The 18,297-nt window shown below is 44.0% G+C and overlaps 1 protein-coding gene across 5 annotated transcripts in view; it reads right to left on the bottom strand.

Moving 5' to 3' along the window:
* RAB11FIP3 (RAB11 family interacting protein 3) overlaps positions 1 to 10,347 on the bottom strand; it is a 112,778-nt gene extending 102,431 nt beyond the window's left edge. For 3 of the 5 annotated variants that reach the window (XM_060786227.2, XM_060786228.2, XM_060786229.2), the window contains exons 1-2: positions 10,175 to 10,346; positions 6,830 to 9,947 (exon numbers count right to left, since the gene is read on the bottom strand). In XM_060786227.2, the coding sequence (XP_060642210.2) occupies positions 6,830 to 9,415 (2,586 nt within the window). In that variant the 5' untranslated portion in view covers positions 9,416 to 9,947; positions 10,175 to 10,346. Of the gene's footprint in view, positions 1 to 6,829; positions 10,137 to 10,174 lie in introns of those variants that run through there. The other 2 variants (XM_060786226.2, XM_067461200.1) reach the window with 2 other exon arrangements.
* Positions 10,348 to 18,297: the final 7,950 nt, after the last annotated feature.

Below are 18,297 nucleotides of genomic sequence, written 5' to 3'. Positions count from 1 at the left end.
ATCAGCCCATATTCATTGCACTCTGTGCAAATTCTCTCCCATAGCCATGGATAATGTTTAAACTAATGTTTAATAGGGAGATTTAAAACTCAAGCATGAACACAAAGTGTAATATGGTTGTCTCCACAAATGATGTTGTAGCACAGACCATGGTTTGCCCAGTGCAAGGATCCTTGGCACCCCATATTTTGGGCAGCAAGTCCCATATTCCTTATCCATAGTCATGCTCTATGGGGCTTCTGGGAGCTGTAGTCCAAAACATCTGTAGAGCTCAAAGTTCCTCACTCCAGTTTTTGATATTACCAATAGGATGAGCCAAGAATAACTGTGCTTCTGCAGTCTTTGGACATTTGGTGAGGCTGGGAAAAAATGGTGAAACTCTATTAAGCATCATGTTTCCTCTCCATGATGTCAAACCATTATCCTATGCCATTTTTGGGGGGTGGCGGGGGTGGCACCAAATTACATAACAAAGGCCTAAGAAGAATGAGTTGGGTGACCTGTGATGCCAGCAACATTCTCCAGCCAAAACTGTCTCATCTGGGGATTCAGCTTCTTTCATGCAACCTAGTTAAACACAGAGGCGCTACCTCCTTATTTAGCCTTGCCAGTTTCTTTTCTCCTTTCTCACAAGGGTAGGGCTCTTGGCAGAAACCTACGAAATTCTTCTGAAACAAGGAGAGCTCAGGGAATTTCCTGAAAGCCAACCCCAACCAGGGCCAAACAACAGCTCACTTAGCAGCAGGCTGAAATTTCACTCTCCGGCCTTCGGTTCAGCCAACCGTGGAAAGGAGTCGAATTCTCCAAATCCATGAAGTTCTAAGGTGTTCTCCTCTCCTTTACCGGCCTTTTCCAGCCTAGTACTCCTCAGACGCATGGCTCTAATGCCTGTCATATTGATACAAGTAATACAGATTCCCTGGGACATGACTCTGGCACCTCCTACATTCACCACCAATCAATGGTGTGTCTACACTAGAATTAATGCAGTTTGGCACCACATTAACTATTGTGGCTCAATGCAATAGAATTGTGGGATTTGGAGTATAGCGAAACACCAGTACTCTTGAGCAGAGAAGGCTAAAGACCTTGTAGAACTACGAATGGGACAACTTTGGCCTTCAACTTCCACAAATCCTAACAGCTTACCACTAAAAGACCAATGATTTGCTATACTATTAGATAATGTGGTGTTGTTATTATCTGTCATCAAGTCCATTCAGACTTAATGGCAACGCTTGGATATGACAACGCCAAATCCACCATTAAGCACTGCATCTGGGATGTGGAATTGCAAGGAAAACATCTGGGGCACCCTGAGTGGCTTACAAATAAACTAGGCACATAACAATACGAGAGAATTGAATAAACAAAGATAAATCATAATACATAGGAAAGAAGAATAACAATAGACATGTTGAGTAGGTTATGCATCAGGCTAATTGAAGACTGTCAGTTTTAGGGGATACGAAAGGGGAATGGAGCCGTTGTGTTTGTTTTGCTGTGTTTTTATTTTAATTGTGTTTTTGCTTTATTGTTTTGAGTCTTGTGGGCATTTTGTCACATGTGTAAGCCTCCCCTTTGGGGAGTCCCCTCGGGGAGATGGTGGCAGGTTGTAGACTTGCTGTTGTTGTTGTAGTTATTTCTTCACAATCTCACTGAAACTTTAATACTGGAGACAGAGCAACTTTAATTCAGATTTTAAAGCAACCAATCACAGAGATTTCTAGAGAATAAGGGCAACGAACCTGCAGCAATGCATTGCACACCGGTGCACAGACCAGGTAATAATGATCTCTCACACAGCTTACAAAGTGGCATCTGTGCTAATATAAGCCAGAACTCCTCCCTGTGTTCTTTTTTTACTCCGCATTTGGATTACATCACACGGCACAGCAGGTTTAACCTGCAACAAAGTGACTTTCTGCAAAGGTCACACCAATGGTTCAAAATATTAGTAAAATTGTCAATGTAGCAAAAATGGATCCAAATGGGCACCTGCAGCTGTGGGGCTTCAGGAAGCAAACACAGAATCATAGAATCTTAGAGTGGGAAGAGGACGCCAAAGGTCATCCAGTCCAACCCCCTTCTGCCTTCATGCAGGAAAAGCAAACCCAGCACCCTTCTCCAGAACACTGAATTACCAAATACTCCAAAATCCAAAACTGCCCACATAGGTGCCTGAGATAGCAGTACTTCAATGTATATAGTGTCATTTCGTGAATGTATTTATTTAACATTGCAGGCTTTGTGTATAAGGTGTTTACAAAACAAATGTATTGTTTAGACCTGGGTCCCATCTCCAAGATATCTCATTATGATGTACATGCAAATACAGGTATAGCAAATATATGGGGGGGGGGGCAGTTTTGTTATTTATTTATTTATTTATTCACTGTATTTATATTATATATTATATTCAGAGATGCTGACTCTGAGCTGGAATGTGTCCAGAGAAAGATGATCAAGGGTCTGCCCAAACCTGAGCTAGATTGACAACAGCAAAATCATGGAAAAGTGAAAAAGATCTATTTAAAAAAAGAGAGAGAGAAAAAAGTTATTAAAATATTTTCAAATGGCCAAGTTATTGAATGGTATCTGGGAAGGAAATAATGAAAAATTTGTTTTAAAAGGAAGGCTGGCATTTGGATACATGGAAAGAAATACAAATGTGGGCTTTAAAACAGCCGCAAGGGGAGTTTACTTAAGTAGAGATAAGGGAAGAGATTTATGCATAACCACGTGGTGAATATAACACCCCCAGTGTACAGCTAATCAGACTGGGAAGAAACAGGCATGGTTTGAGGTGTATCCAAGGGAGAATGACCAGACGGGAAAAGATATTAAACATTTCCCTGCCTGTCAACCATCAAACAATGTCTCCCTTTCATGTTACACTAAAGATGCCAGTGGGGAAACTCTGTGCTGCTTTGATCAGGATGATTTTGGGTTAAGATAACAGAGACACAAAGGAGCAAGTTTTCTGGGCACATATCTCCTGGCCAGCCGTCCGTGCAGAAGAGCCACAAAGGAAAGAGGCAAGTAAGCACATTCGGGAGCCAATCCGGCTGGAGAAACACATTCTTCTCTGATTCAGGGCCATAGGGAGCAGCTGAAACTGCAGAATGTAATGGGTTGCAATTCCATCACGTCACCTTTAATATGCATGGGAAACACAGAGCCTTCCTAACATTTAAAGCAGCACCTTCTATCATCCCCAACATTGGCTACAGCGACAGGAAGTGCGGTCAGAAACACAAGAGAGACTACATATTCTTGGAAGTTGTAGACCAGGTGAGGGCCAACTTTGGCCTTCCCTCCAGGTGTTTTGGACTCCAACAGTCGGTAAGCTTTAGGAATTGTGGGAGCTGGAATCCAAAACACCAGGAGGGAAGGCTGAAGTTGGCCCACACCTGGTCTACACATTTTCTGGTACAATTGATGAAGCTAATAGTACGTTTACATCTTAATCATAGAGTTGGAAGAGACCTCATGGGCCATCCAGTCCAACCCCCTGCCAAGAAGCAGGAATATTGAATTCAAAGCACCCCTGACAGATGGCCATCCAGCCTCTGTTTAAAAGCCTCCAAAGAAGGAGGCTCCACCACACTCCGGGGCAGAGAGTTCCACTGCTGAACGGCTCTCACAGTCAGGAAGTTCTTCCTAATGTTCAGATGGAATCTCCTTAAGGTCCTCCTCATTTGATTTGGATGGATTAATGGAAAAAGAAATGAGACACTATGAAACGTGTTCTTCTACGTGTTACTTTTATATATTACATGTTACCTTCTATTGCTAGCATATGTCAAATCTGTATCTGTGAAATATATATGGTGCAAAAAGTTTTATATATATATATATTGTGTGTTTTTTTTTAATCTGTGTAATTTTTTGTATAATGTTTGCATGTTTTTGACATTGGGAAAGGCAGGTAATAAATCAATTATTGCTATTATTATTACGAAGGGTCACCCACAAACATAACTTTTAGTAAAGTCTAAATACCCTAAAGGGGCACCAGATCACATCTGATCTTGAAAGCTAAGCAGGGTAAGCCTTGGTCAGTACTTGGATGGAAGACTACCAATGAATATGCCGTAGGAGAATATTGCAGAGGAAGGAAATGTCAAATCACCACTTAAAACAACCCAATGAAAATGATTGTCAGAGGCTTTCATGGCCAGAATCACTGGGTTTTTGTGAGTCTTCCAGGCTGTATGGCCATGTTCCAGAAGCATTCTCTGCTGACGTTTCACCTGCATCTATGGCAGGCATCCTCAGAGGTTATGAGGTCTGTTGGAAACTAGGCAAGTGGGGTTTATATATCTGTGGAATGATGTCCAGGGTGGGAGAAAGAACTCGTATCTGTTTGAGGTAGGTGTGAATGTAAACCCCTTTTTCCAAGTTTCCAACAGACCTCTGAGAATGCCTGCCATAGATGCAGGTGAAATGGCAGGAGAGAATGCTTCTGGAACATGGCCAGGCAGCCTGGAAAACTCACAACAACCCTATGAAATCTCTTTGTTGCCTAAGAAAACTCTATGAATTTCATGGGGTAGTCATAAGTGAATGGGCGGTTTAAAGATATGCGGTCACATCCAATCTGCACCTATTCGTGCTGTGTTTTGTTTTGTATCAACAAAAAGGAAAGTTCCCAAATGTAGGTAAACAAGCTTGGTTGAAAAAGGAAATGTTTGCCTTAAAGTAACCTTTCAGAAATGTTTTGGAATGAATACCACAACAATGCAATGTGCTTTGGAGCTGTGGCAGAATGCTGGGCCTTGCTGCTAGAAAGCAAACTTTTGGGCAGCCAAATAGAAACAGCAGGTGATCTCAATCAAGCCAAATCACAGCTAAACTGACTCTGTTAGCCTTTCTGGGCAATAATTTAATTGGTAGAGTAGCCTTGATGGAAGAAGCCAATCTGGGTCAATCTTCCACTGCTTGGAAGAGTTTTGGGGACTACAACTCACACAATCCTCCCGATCTAACCCCGCCTGAGAGATTCTGGGCGCTGTCATCCCAAAATAGCTCATCTGCTTCCTCGCTTTCCACAATTTCTCTTGCTCAGATGACACTGAGGTTAGCTAGGGGGTGAAACCCAACAGTAGCTATCAATTTCCAAGCAGATGTTACTATTGCTACCATATAATTTGGAGCCACGGGGAGCCGCACCACTGCATGCATGCAAACACAGACAAGGGTGAAGACTACAAGATAGGAAAGTCCTTCAAGTGTCTAATGCAAATTAACATCCATTTTTTACCATCTAAGTCAGGCATGGGAAAATTTTGCCCCTTGCGCCAGGTGTTTTGGACTTCAACTTCCACAATTCCTAACAACCTCAGGCCTCTTCCTTTTCCCTTTCCTTTTAAGAGGCTGAGGGGGGAAAGGAAAGGGCCTGAGGCTGTTAGGAATTGTAGAAGTCCAAAACACCTGGAGGGCCCAAATTTGCCCATACCTTGTATCTAAATACAAGTATCAACCCGTAATGATGATAACAACAAGGCGAGAACGATACGTGCTTCAACCTGCAGGTGAAAGACAGCATATCTGAATTGTTCCTCTTTATTTAGAAAAATAAAAGCAGGCCCCGAATTCTTTGCATATAGAAAACTAGCCCAATTTGTAGACCAGGGGACTGGCACTCTGTGCTCCAGGAAGCAAAGCCCCAAAAATGCAAATCTCATTGACCTCAATAGAAACGATGGTCGAAAGAGGACCACAATTGCACCACAACAGCAAAAGTAGAACATTGCTAATTACAGAAATAGCTCCCAGCCCCAAATTTCCAGCATGCACATAAGAAACGCATCACTGCGCAGAACACACAAGATATGCGCTCATTTACGATACACGGGACTATGTATATAAAACAATATGACACATGTGTGCCTTTGTGTGCATATAAATTATATACAGGCAGTCCCTGAGTTACAAATCTCCGACTTACAAACAACTCCTAGTTAAGAACACAGGGGAGACAAAGTGAGAAAAATCTATCCCTTGGAAGGAAGGGAAATCCATTCCTGGGAGAGCTATGTTCAAGGGGAAACAGGGTCTCCACTGAAGCTTTATCCCAATCCTTGTTTCCACAAAAAGCCATATTTCTCAAAATCCCATTCTCACAGGAAGAGAAAGTGAAGTGAAATCTTCCAAACCGGGCCACAGGCAGCAAAGTAAATCCCAAAAGGGTATTGACCCTTCTCCATGCCATCCAAAACTAAAGGATATGCATTTTGGCTGTAGTTACACTTTAAAAATGTCCCTGTCCTGACTTACAAATAAATTAAACTGAAGAAGAAACCTCTCTTGTTCATAACCTGGGGTCTCCCTGTATGGTACCACATCTGTGGGTAGGGTGAGAGAGAGATACACATTCCTAGACTTTGCATGGATAGGCAAAACAGCCAATAATAGCAAATCTTATTGAAAGGAAGGACTTCTGGTTCAAGAATAGGATAGAGTTGCACCGGAGGACCTCAACAAAGCTGAGAATGGAGCTGTGGGTACAGAATATTTTATCACAGGTCTGGGCCAACTTTGGCCCTTCCTCCAGTTGTTTTGGACTCCAACTCCCACAATTCCTAACAGCCTACTGGCTGTTGGGAATTGTGGGAGTTGGAGTCCAAAAGATCTGGAGGGAGGGCCGAAGTTGGCCCACCCTGCCATTGACCAAGCCTCCGCAACCTGCAGCAACCCTCCAGCTGATTGACCCTCCAACTCCCAGAATCCCCGACCACTGAACAGGCAGATCCATATCCAGAAGGATGATAATACACCCAATTTGCCAACTGCAACCTCAGAGCCATGTGCTTTGGAGCCTTACCTGCTCTGCCCCGTAGACGGTAGCAAACTGGACGAACTCCTCGATACGCACAAAGCCATCCCCGTCCTGGTCCAGGGCCTCGAAGACAGCCCGCAGCCGAGGGGCCTCCTCCGGGGAAGGGGAGTCCTTGCCTTCCTCCGCCAAGCACTGGTCCTCTTCCTGACCAAACTCAAGGCTAGGGTTGGACAGTGGGCCAGCGGGGAAGAGGTCCATTGCAGAGCCTGACTGGGGGTCCGCCAGAGCCAAGTCCAGCAAAGAGGGGCTGCTGCTGCTCTTTCGCCTCCGGCGGCCCCTCCGCCGCCGCCTCTCTTGGCAGTTTGGGGGATCCATCGCTTCTGTCCAAGGGGAGTCTGGGGAAGGGGCTGGGAGAGAGGCTTGGCTCAAGTCCTGCTCCTCCTCCTCAACATCCTCTTCAAGGCCTCCTTCAACCAGTTGCAAACTCTGAGCATCCACCAAGCGGAAGAAGGAGGCCACCACCTGCAGCTCCTCTTCCTCCTCTTCTTCAGGGCTTTGCTTCAAGGCCAGGCCCAGCCTCCAATCCACAGAAAAGGAGTCCTTTTGCTGATGCTGGACATTTGGCTCCTGGGCCTCGGAGCATTCCTTCTTCTCCTTCTCTCCTTCCTCTGGCTTTTGCTTCAAGGCTGAGGTCAGCCTCCAATCCAAGGAGGGTTGCAGGTCTTTCTGTTGGTGCTCAGCACCTGGCTCCTGTGTCTCCTCCTCCTCCTCTTCTTCCTCCCGTTCTTCCTGAGGCCTTTGTTTCAAGGCCGGGCCCAGTCTCCAATCCACAGCCAAGGTGTCATCCTGCTGATGCTCAGCACCTGGCTCCTGGCTCTCTGAGCCTTCCTCCTCCTCCTCCTCCTCCTCTCGCTTTTCCTTCAAAGCTGAGCTCAGCCTCCAATCCACAGCCAAGGAGGGTTGCAGGTACTTCTGTTGGTGCTCAGCACCTAGCCCCTGGGCCTCCTCCTCTTCTTTTTCCTCAGGCCTTTGCTTCAAGGCCGGGCCCAGTCTCCAATCCATAGACAAGGTGTCATCCTGCTGATGCTCAGCACCTGGCTCCTGGTCTTCCTCCTCATCTTCTTCTTCTTTCTCTGGGCTTTGCAGCAGGGTCGGGCCCAGCTTCCAATCCACAGCCAAAGTTGGATGCAGCTCTTCCTGTTGATGCTCAACACCTGGCTCCTGGGTCTCTGAGCCTTCCTCCTGCTCTTCTTCTTCTTCCTCTGGCTTTTGCTTCAAGGCTGAGCTCAGCCTCCAATCCACAGCCAAAGAGGGATGCAGGTCTTCCTGTTGAGGCTCAGCACTTGGCTCTTGAGCCTCTGAGCCTTCCTCCCCTTCTTCTTCCTCCTCCTCTTCCTCTGGACTTTGCAACAAGGCTAGGCCAAGCCTCCGATCCACAGCCAAAAAGTCTTGCTGATGCTCAGCACTAGGCTTCTGGGCCTCCAAGCCTTCCTCTTCCTCTTCTTCTTTAGGCTTTTGCTTCAAGGCTGAGTTCAGCTTCCAATCCACAGCTAAAGAGGGATTCAGGTCTTCCTGTTGATGCTTGACATCTGGCTCCTGGGCCTCTGAGCATTCCTCTAGACTTTGCAACAAGGCTGGGCCGAGGCTGTGGCTCCAGTCCCCAGCCAAAGAGTCCTTCTGCTGATGCTCAGCACCTGGCTCCTGGGCCTTCAAGCCTTCCTCTTCTTCTTCTTCTTCTTCTTCTTCTTCTTCTTCTTCCTTAGGCTTTTGCTTCAAGACTGAGCTCAGCTTCCAATCCACAGCTAAAGAGGGATGCAAGTCTTCCTGTTGATGCTTGGCATCTGGCTCCTGGGCCTCTGAGCATTCCTCTAGACTTTGCAACAAGGCTGGGCCGAGGCTGTGGCTCCAGTCCCCAGCCAAAGAGTTCTTCTGTTGATGCTCAGCACCTGGCTCCTGGGCCTTCAAGCCTTCCTCCTCCTCCTCTTCTTCCTTAGGCTTCTGCTTCAAGGCTGAGCTCAGCTTCCAATCCATAGCTAAAGAGGGATGCAGGTCTTCCTGTTGATGCTCGGCATCTAGCTCCTGGGCCTTCAAGCAATTCTCTGGGCTTTGCAACAAAGCTGGGCCAAGGCTCCAATCTACAGCCAAAGAGTCCTTCCTCTGATGCTCAACACTTGACTCTTGGGCCTCCAATCCTTCCTCCTCCTCTTCTTCCTTAAGCTTTTGCTTCAAGGCTGAGCCCAGTTTCCAATCCCCAGCTGAAGAGGGATGCAGGTCTCCCTGTTGATGCTCGGCATCTGGCTCCTGGGCCTCTGAGCCTTTCTCGGGGCTTTGCAACAAGGCCGGGCCAAGGCTCCAATCCACAACTAAAGAGTCCTTCCTCTGATGCTCAGCACTTGGCTTCTGGGCCTCCAAGCCTTCCTCCTCCTCCTCCTCCTCCTCTTCCCTGCATCGTAGGCCTTCCTCCTCCTCGCCCACCTTCCTCTTCCTCGGGCGCAGGATATGCACCAGGTCCGGCCCGGGCTCTTGGAGCAGGAGGAGGTGCCGCTTGGCCTCCAAACCCAGCAAAGGGTCTGGATGCGGGACCATCCCGGGACCGGCCAGAGTCCTGAGAAGATCTGGCTCCATTTTCATCAGAGAGGTGGGAGGCAGAGAGGCACCGGCGGGCCCTTGGGGGCCCCCCTCCCTTAGATAAGAATCACAATGAAGAAGGGATGGTGGTGACGCTGCAGAGGGGGCCTTTGCATTGGGGAAGGGAGGTACTAGGTTTGGGATCCCCTTTGTTTTCAATCAATCACGAAGAAGGATGATGATGTTGGTGATGATGGTGAAAGGTGATCTCACCGGGGAATCCCACAGGCCTTTGAATCCCCGATGAACGTGATGGTGGTGGAGATGCAAAGGCGGTCTCGGTGGACATCCAATCTATCCTCCTTTCCTTAAAAAAGAAGCCATTGTTGACAGCGGAAAGCAGTGGCGGTCTTGCGACTGGAGCATCCCATGGGCCTTTCCTTCCAGAAGAAATCCCAAATGGTGATGGTGAGGAAGGTGATGAGGAAGCAAGGCTACTGGAGCATCCGCTGGGCCTCCTGGCTTGAGCTTCCGACCCATCGGCCACGCATCCCTTCTCCTTCTTCCTCTTGGGAAAGAAAAGCCTTCCAAAAAGCTGCAGAGAAGGAAGGAAGGAAAGGGAAAAGGGAGGAAAGGGATGAGATCACGGAAAGAAGAAGAGAAAGAGGAGGAGGAGGAGAAGAAGAAAGCCACGCCGCGCCGGCCTCTGCAAAGTGCCGCCTCCTCTTCCTTCCTCCTCCTCTCCTCCTTTTCCTCTCTTTCTCCTCCCTCCTTCTCCCTCTCCTCCTTTCCCTCCCTTTTGCCCTCCTCTCCTTCGCTTACCGGCGGGGCTGGAGATCCAACGGCAGGCTCTTTCTTTCCGTCTGCCTTTCTTCCTTCCTTCTTTCCTTCCTTCCTTCCTTCCTTCCTTCCTCTCTTTCTCCTTTCTTCCTTGCGCGTTCCCTCCTTTCTGGTGCTCTGGCCACAAGCTCCGCCCGAGACGAAGAGGAGGAGGAGGAGGAGGAGGGCGACGACGACGACGAAAGGGAAGGCTCGGCCCTCTTGTTCTCTCTTGGATGGTCCCGCCTCTGATGCGCGACGATCCTGGGGCAACAGCTCCCACCAGCGGGCAGGGGAGGCTGCAAAGGAACTCTTCCCCGCCTTTGGTCAGGACATCACCTTTCAGGCGCTTTCCCTACAGGCTCGCACTGTGGCCCAGGCAGCAAAGGCTCTGCTTGGCATTGCAAGGAATGGATCCATTTCTTGGAGGGCCTGGGTTCGAATCCCACCCATTGAGTGGCCTCAGTAAAAAGGCAAAACAGCAAAGGCCAAATGATGCCTCTGCTGGTCAAACAAACCTTGAGTTTAATGTCGAAGGCTTTCATGGCTGGAATCACTGGGTTGTTGTAGGTTTTTCGGGCTTTATGGCCATGTTCTAGAAGCATTCTCTCCTGACGTTTCGTCTGCATCTATGGCAGGCATCCACACAACCTCTGAAGATGCTTGCCATAGATGCAGGCGAAACGTCAGGAGAGAATGCTTCTAGAACAGTGTTTCTCAACCTGGGGGTCGGGACCCCTGGAGGGGTCGCAAGGGGGTAGCAGAGGAGACTCCAAAGACCATCAGAAACCACAGTATTTTCTGTTGGTCGTGGATGTTCTGTATGGGAAGTTTGGCCCAATTCAGTCGTTGGTAGGGTTCAGAATGCTCTTTATAGGTGAACTATAAATCTCAGCAACTACAACTCCCAAATGTCAAGGTGTATTTTCCCCAAACTCCATCAGTATTCACATTTGGGCATATTGAGAATTCATGCCAAGTTTGGTCCAGATCCATCATTGTTTGAGTCCACAGTGCTCTTTTGATGTAGGTGAACTACAACTCCAAAACTCAAGGTTAATGCCCATCACAGTAATTTCTGTTGGTCATGGGAGTTCTGTATACCAAGTTTGACTCAATTCCATTGTTGGTGGAGTTCGGAATGCTTTTTGATTGTAGGTTAACTATAAATCCCAGCAACTGCAACTCCCACAAGACAAAATCAATACCCTCCCCCAATCCCACTAGTATTCAAATTTGGGTGTATTGGGTATTTGTGCCAAATTTGGTCCAGTGAATGAAAATACATCCTGCATATCAGATATTTACATTATGATTCATAACAGCAGCAAAATGACAGTTATGAAGTATCAACAGAACTAATTTTATGGTTGGGGGGTCATCATAACACGAGGAAGTGTATTATGGGGTCGTGGCATTAGGAAGGTTGAGAAACACTGTTCTAGAACATGGCCATGTAGCCTGAAAAACCTACTACAACCTAAACCTTGAGTTGCACTAAAGTCAGAATCCCACCCCAATGCTAGCAAAAATCCACAAGAAGCATGTGGACAAACTTCAACAGAAAGGAGGAAACCATGAAAATGAACAAAATCTGGCGACCAGTATTTTTTAAAAAACCCTCTAAAATCAGGACAGTAGATAAAGAGCAACACTAAAAAAAACCCCCCCAAAAAACAGGGGAACTCCAGCTAACACCTCCCAACAAAGGATTGCCCCCCCCTGGCAGGAAGCAGCCAGGCTTTGAAGCTACAAGGCCATTCAATGCTAATCAACCTGGCCAATTTCAACATTCACACTACCTCAAGCAGACAAGAGTTCTTTCTGGACCACGCTGACAACCACCATGTCAGACTACACAGAGAAGCCACTGAAATCCACAAGAAGCATGTGGACAAACTTCAACAGAAAGGAGGAAACCATGAAAATGAACAAAATCTGGCGACCAATATTTTTTTAAAAAACCCTCTAAAATCAGGACAGTAAATAAAGAGCAACACTCAAAAAACAGGGGAACTCCAGACAAGAATCAGTCAAGGCCAGCTAACACCTCCCAACAAAGGACCCCCCCCGGGCAGGAAGCAGCCAGGCTTTGAAGCTGCAAGGCCATTCAATGCTAATCAAGGTGGCTAATTGCAAACATACACACATGCCTCAAGCAGACAAGAGTTCTTTCTCCCACCCTGGACATTATTCTACAGACATATAAACCCCACTTGCCTAGTGGGGTTGCCAACCTCTGAGGATGCCTGCCATAGATGTGGGCAAAACGTCAGGAGAGAATGCTTCTGGAACATGCCCATGTTGTTTGTTCGTCCAGTCGCTTCCAACTCTTAGTGAGCTCATGGACCAGGCTAGAGTTCACTGTCGGCCATCACCACCCCCATCTCCTTCAAGGTCATACATGACGAAGACAAGAACATGGCCATACAGACTGGAAAAATCATAGCAGCCCAACAATTGCCTTGCATTTGAAGCTGCCCAGGGAAAGCTGAGAGTAATTACTGCTATAATATATTTTACTGTATTATTATTTCATTGCTAGTATTGTTATTATAATGTAACTACTATTTTATTACTATTTTTGCTCTTGTTATATCATGCTGTTATTGTTATTGTACTGCTATTATTATTATATCTTTTATTTTATTTTATTATTATTTCATTGCTATTATTGTTATTATATTGCAATGAGACTATTATTTTATGACTTTTTATTGTTCTTATTGTTATTACGTTATGCTATCGTTATTGTTATTGTATTATATTTCTATTATTGTATATTTTATTTTATTATTTCATTGCTATTGTTATATTATAATACAACTATTATTTTATTATTATTTTGTTGCTCTTATGGTTAGTATATCATGCTGTTATTGCTATTATATTATATTGCTATCATTTATTTTATTTTATTATTTCATTGCTATTATTATTATAATGTGACTATTATTAATTTAGGGCACAGTGGGTTAACCCACTAAGCTGCTGAACTTGCTGACTGAAAGATTGGCAGTTCAGATCTGAGGAGCAGGGTGAACTCCCGCTGTTAGCTCCAGCTTCTGTCAACCTAGCAGTTCGAAAACATGTAAATGTGAGATCAATAGATACCGCTTCTGCAAGAAGGTAATGGGGCTCCATGTAATCATGCTGGCCACATGACCTAGGAGGCGTCTGCAGACAACACCAGCTTTTTGGCTTAGAAATGGAGATATGTAGCACCCTCCAGAGTCAGACACAACTAGACTTAATGTGAAGGGAAAACCTTTACCTTTACTAATGCAACTATTATTTTATTATTATTTGATTGCTGTTGTTGTTATTATATTGCTATTATTATTTTATATTTTTATTATTTTATTGTTATTATTGTATTATAGTGCTATTATTAATCATTTATATTTTATTTTATTCCTGTATTGCTATCATTTTAAATTATATTGCTATTATTTAATGTTATTTTATATTTCATTAATATTTGGTTGCTGTTATTGTTATGCTGCTATTTTTATTCTATTTGCTGATATTATTGTTATATTATATTGCTTTTATTATTTTATTGCTCTTACTATGTGTTATAATGTTTTTATTTTTTTGTTTTTATTTTATCACCATTATATTATTATTTTGTTGCCATTCTTGTTTTATTTTATATTTATTATTGTTATTACTATTACTACTACTACGGTAACTTTATTTCTATCCTTCCTCTCTCTCCACAGGGACTCAAGGCAGATAACAATAATAGAATAATCATAGAAATTTTAAATAAGACAAATTACATAATTTTTGTATAAAAACAATTAAATATTTGTGTCAGAATGCAAAACTAAAATACAATAAAAAATACATTTAAAAGCTAAACATCTAACCCAGCTTCCCACTTGGCTTTCCACTGCCATACAAAATCCAGATGATCTGTTTTGAACTGGATTATATGGCAGTGTAGACTCATATAATCCAGTTCAAAACAGATAATCTGGATTGTATATGGCAGTGTAGATGGGGCCAGAGAGGAGTTAATTCTCTAGTCCTGCTAGTAAACAACCTGAGTGGTCAAAGCAAAGGCTGAGGAGTCTGAAGGTTGAAAGCAAGCAGTGCCTCTTATTGTCTGGTTGAGATGCCCCATAGACCACCCATTCATTCCTAGCAAAATGATATATGGTTTTCTTCCTGCCTCAGGCCCCACTGTTGCGTGGGCTGCCTCTGCAGCTTGCAAATGCCAGGGTTTTGCTTATTTCTCCTCCGCTCTCCCAAGGATTTATTATGTAACCCGACTCACACCCCCATATATTCAAAGGGGAGGGAAAAAACAGAACAAAAACAAACCAGGAAAGGAAGCAAGAAAAATATATACGTGTGTGTGTGTGTGTGTGTGTGTGTATGTGTGTATGTATGTATGTATGTATGTATGTATGTATGTGTATGTGTATTGCCTTCCCTAAAACCTTCCTCCAACTTTCGTAAATCAGGGATAGCTTTTGAATGCTTTTATGGTGTACGAATGTATGTCTCCATCATAGCAATATCATTACCAAATCTGCAAATGATACAAATGTGGTGGGGCTTCTTATCTCTGAAGGGATGAGTCTGCCTATCTCTGAAGGAATGAGGTGAAAAGAAAGAAAAGAAAGAAAGAAAGATCAATTGGTAGATGGGTGGATAGTTTAGTAGCTAGAGAGAAAGCTTGATAGATAGGTAGATGGATGGATGGATTAGTAGATAGATAGGTGGATGAATAGAAAGGTAGATAAATGGATGGATGGATGGGTAGATAGATAGATCAATAGATAGGTGGATGGATGGATAGGTAGGTAGGTAGGTAGATGGATGGATGAATAGAAAGTGAGATAAATGGATGGATAGTTGGATTAACAGATAAGATAGGTCAATAGGTGGATGGATGGATAGAAAGGTAGATGGATGGATGGATAGATAGGTAGGTCGATAGGTAGATTGACGGATTTGTAGATAGGTCGATAGATGGATGAATGGATAGAAAGGTGGGTGGATGGATTAGTAGAAAGATAGGTCAATAGATAGGTAGATGGATGGATAGAAAGGTAGAGAAATGGATGGATGGATGGACGGATAGGTAGGTCAATAGGTAAATTGATTGATGGATTAGTAGATAGGTCGATAGGTGGTTGGATGGATAGATAGGTAGATAAATGGGTAGATAGATAGGTCGATAGGTAAGATCATCTGAGGAGACCCTGCTCATTATCCCATTGTCGCTATTGCATCTGGCGGGCACAATGGACAGGGCCTTTTCTGTGGTGGCCCCCCCAGCTATGGAACTCCCTCCCGAGTGAAATTAGATCTGCTGCATCCCTCTTGACCTTCCAGAAACAAGTAAAATCCTGACTATGGGATCAGGCCTTTGGAGAATAGGCTGACCTACTGACGTGTTGTTATTTAGAACTGATGGACTGCCCTTGGATAATGATTTAAATCAGTGACCGCTGACTATTTGTTGTCTGTTTTTATATTGTTTTTACGGTTTTATACTGTTTATACTGTTTTATACTGTTGTTATTATTACATTGCTGTTAATTGTATATTTTATGTTTTGATGTGGTTGCAATGGGGTCCCGCTTTGTTAGCCGCCCTGAGTCTCTCTGCAGAGGTTGAGAAAGCCCTAAATAAATAAATAGGTACATTGATAGGTAGGGATGGATGGATGGATGGATGGATGGATGGATGGAGTAGTAGACAGGTAGGAAGGTCGATAGATAGAAAGAAAGGCTGATAGATGGATGGATTAGGAGGGAGGGAAAATGAATAGTAGATAAAATGGTAGATAAATAGATAGAGTTCTCTTTGAAAGAACTCTATAATCCCACAGCCTTAAGAAAGCTCAGAGCATTCTTGGAGATCTTGGGAGATCATTCTTTCTTTGAATCATTACCATCTGGCAGGCAGTCCAGGGTGACAAAGGCAAGGACCAACAGACTGAAGGATAGCTTTAATCCTAGATCTGTGGCGATGTTGAATTCCATGGCTTCGTATTAATGTGGCATTGGGGGCTGTGCAGTGGTGGCTGGAGTGCAGAGGAATGGGTGTGTTTTGTGGTGTGTGCTGTGGAAGGCATTTAATTTTATTGTACGATAGCACAATGACAAATAAAGCTATTTTATTCTAATGCAAGCTGCTGTCCGTCTCCTTTGTGGAAAGAAAAAGCAGGGTATAAATAAATATCTTCATAATTTCTAATCCCAAATGTTGAATGCACATTCCCAAACACAATTACAGAACAGTCCTGGCAACCAAACCGATGGTGCATCAACACCTAAAGAAGTTGGTTTGACTGCTTGAGTGGTTCTAAAATTGATTTCTCTCTCTCCCCCCCCCCCCCCACCCATCCCCGCGCCCAAAGGCAGCTATTCTGTTCTGTGAAAAATTGGTGATCTATAGTATACTGCCTCTAAATTAGGATATTCTGCATACTCGCCAGTGTGGAAATAATCTGTCGGACAGACGGCAAGCTGTTTATCCTAAGCAGACTGAAAGCTAAAACCAAGGTCACAACAACATCTGTTATATGTTGATGATAATGTAGCCTATGCGCATTCAGAAAGACCTACAAGCCACTCTAAATGCCTTTGCAGAAGCATATGAAAAGCTTGGCCTCTCATTGAACATCAAGAAAACCAAAGTGCTCTTCCAGCAGTCACCAGCCAAGCCCTCTGCAAGGCTAGAAATATAGCTTAATGGTGAAACATTAGAACACGTTGACCATTTCCGCTCTCTTGGCGGCCACCTCTCCACAAAAGTCAACATCAACACTGAAATACAATACTGTTTGAGCTCTGCGAGCAGAGCATTCTTCCGAATGAAGCAGAGTGTTTGAGGATATATAAAATATATGGATTCTGAAAACGTTAGCCTTTCTATTGATATTTATGAGGTTTTCAGAATGTGTGTGTGTGTGTATGTATGTAAAGGTTGAAGTTTTTGTGTGTGCATTCATAAACACTGAAAATCTCAGTATGTTTGCATATGTGTGTGTATATATACACACAGACACACACATATATGTACACACATATCGTATACATATTTATACATATACACAATACACACATATATATTCGTTTTAATGATTCTGTTGGTGTCAGTTATGTATTTAGATAACTCTCATATTTAATTTTATTATATTCACATCTGCTAGGTTTTAATATATACATTGTGTCATTTCAATGGTTAGCCACTTTGAGTCTCCTTGAGAGAGAGAGAGAGGGATACAAATACTATTATATATGTATATGTATATATATATATATATATATATATAGAGAGAGAGAGAGAGAGAGAGAGAGAGAGAGAAGATATGTGTGTGCATGAATGAGAGGTTGTGGTTTACACACACACACACACTTTTGAAAATGTCAGCCTATAATTCTATATCTCTGTATAGTATCTGTAGATTCAGGTTGAGGTTTTTCAAAATTCTCAAAATTAAAAAATGAAGATGATTGAGGAATTCTGAAAACCTGCGTCTATCCATCCCAACTTCTCTGCCTATCCATCCAAACATCTGTCTATCCATCCATACAGTCATCCAAACTTGTCTATCCATCCAAACTTCTATCTGTATATCTATTCATCCATCCAAACCAACCTTTGTATGTCTGTGTCTATCCATCCAAACCTCTATCTATTCATCCATCCGTACGCTGTCTGCTTATATCTATCTATCCAAACTGGTCTGTCTGTCTGGATATCTATCTGTCCGTCCATCCATCCAAACCTCTGTCCATCTGTCTATCAATCTATTTATCTATAAAAGTTGAGGTTTTCAGAATTCATATGCACACAGAGAGTTTTCAGAATTCATATGCACACATAGACACAGTCTAGATCTATATATAGCTATATATCCAGATGAAGGTTGAAGCTTTCCAAATTCTGCAGAGACCCAAGCCTACATAGGTGTGCAGCCATGTAAATGGCTAAATCTTGGCCCTCCATTGACTTTCATGCTCTCGAAGGCTATGACTTGGGCGTGGGTCCTTCCAGTGGCAGGCAATGATGCTCTCTGCTCACCTGTTGGTTGCTATAGCAACAAGGAAGACCCCTCCTCCCCTCTCCTCCCCTCTCCTCCCAGCATCAGGGATCTC

Source organism: Anolis sagrei, chromosome X (assembly GCF_037176765.1).
Source record: "Anolis sagrei isolate rAnoSag1 chromosome X, rAnoSag1.mat, whole genome shotgun sequence".
Classification (NCBI taxonomy): domain Eukaryota; kingdom Metazoa; phylum Chordata; class Lepidosauria; order Squamata; family Dactyloidae; genus Anolis; species Anolis sagrei.
The sequence above is the reverse complement of the archived record's forward strand: the minus strand, read 5'-3'. Positions and strand labels throughout refer to the sequence as shown.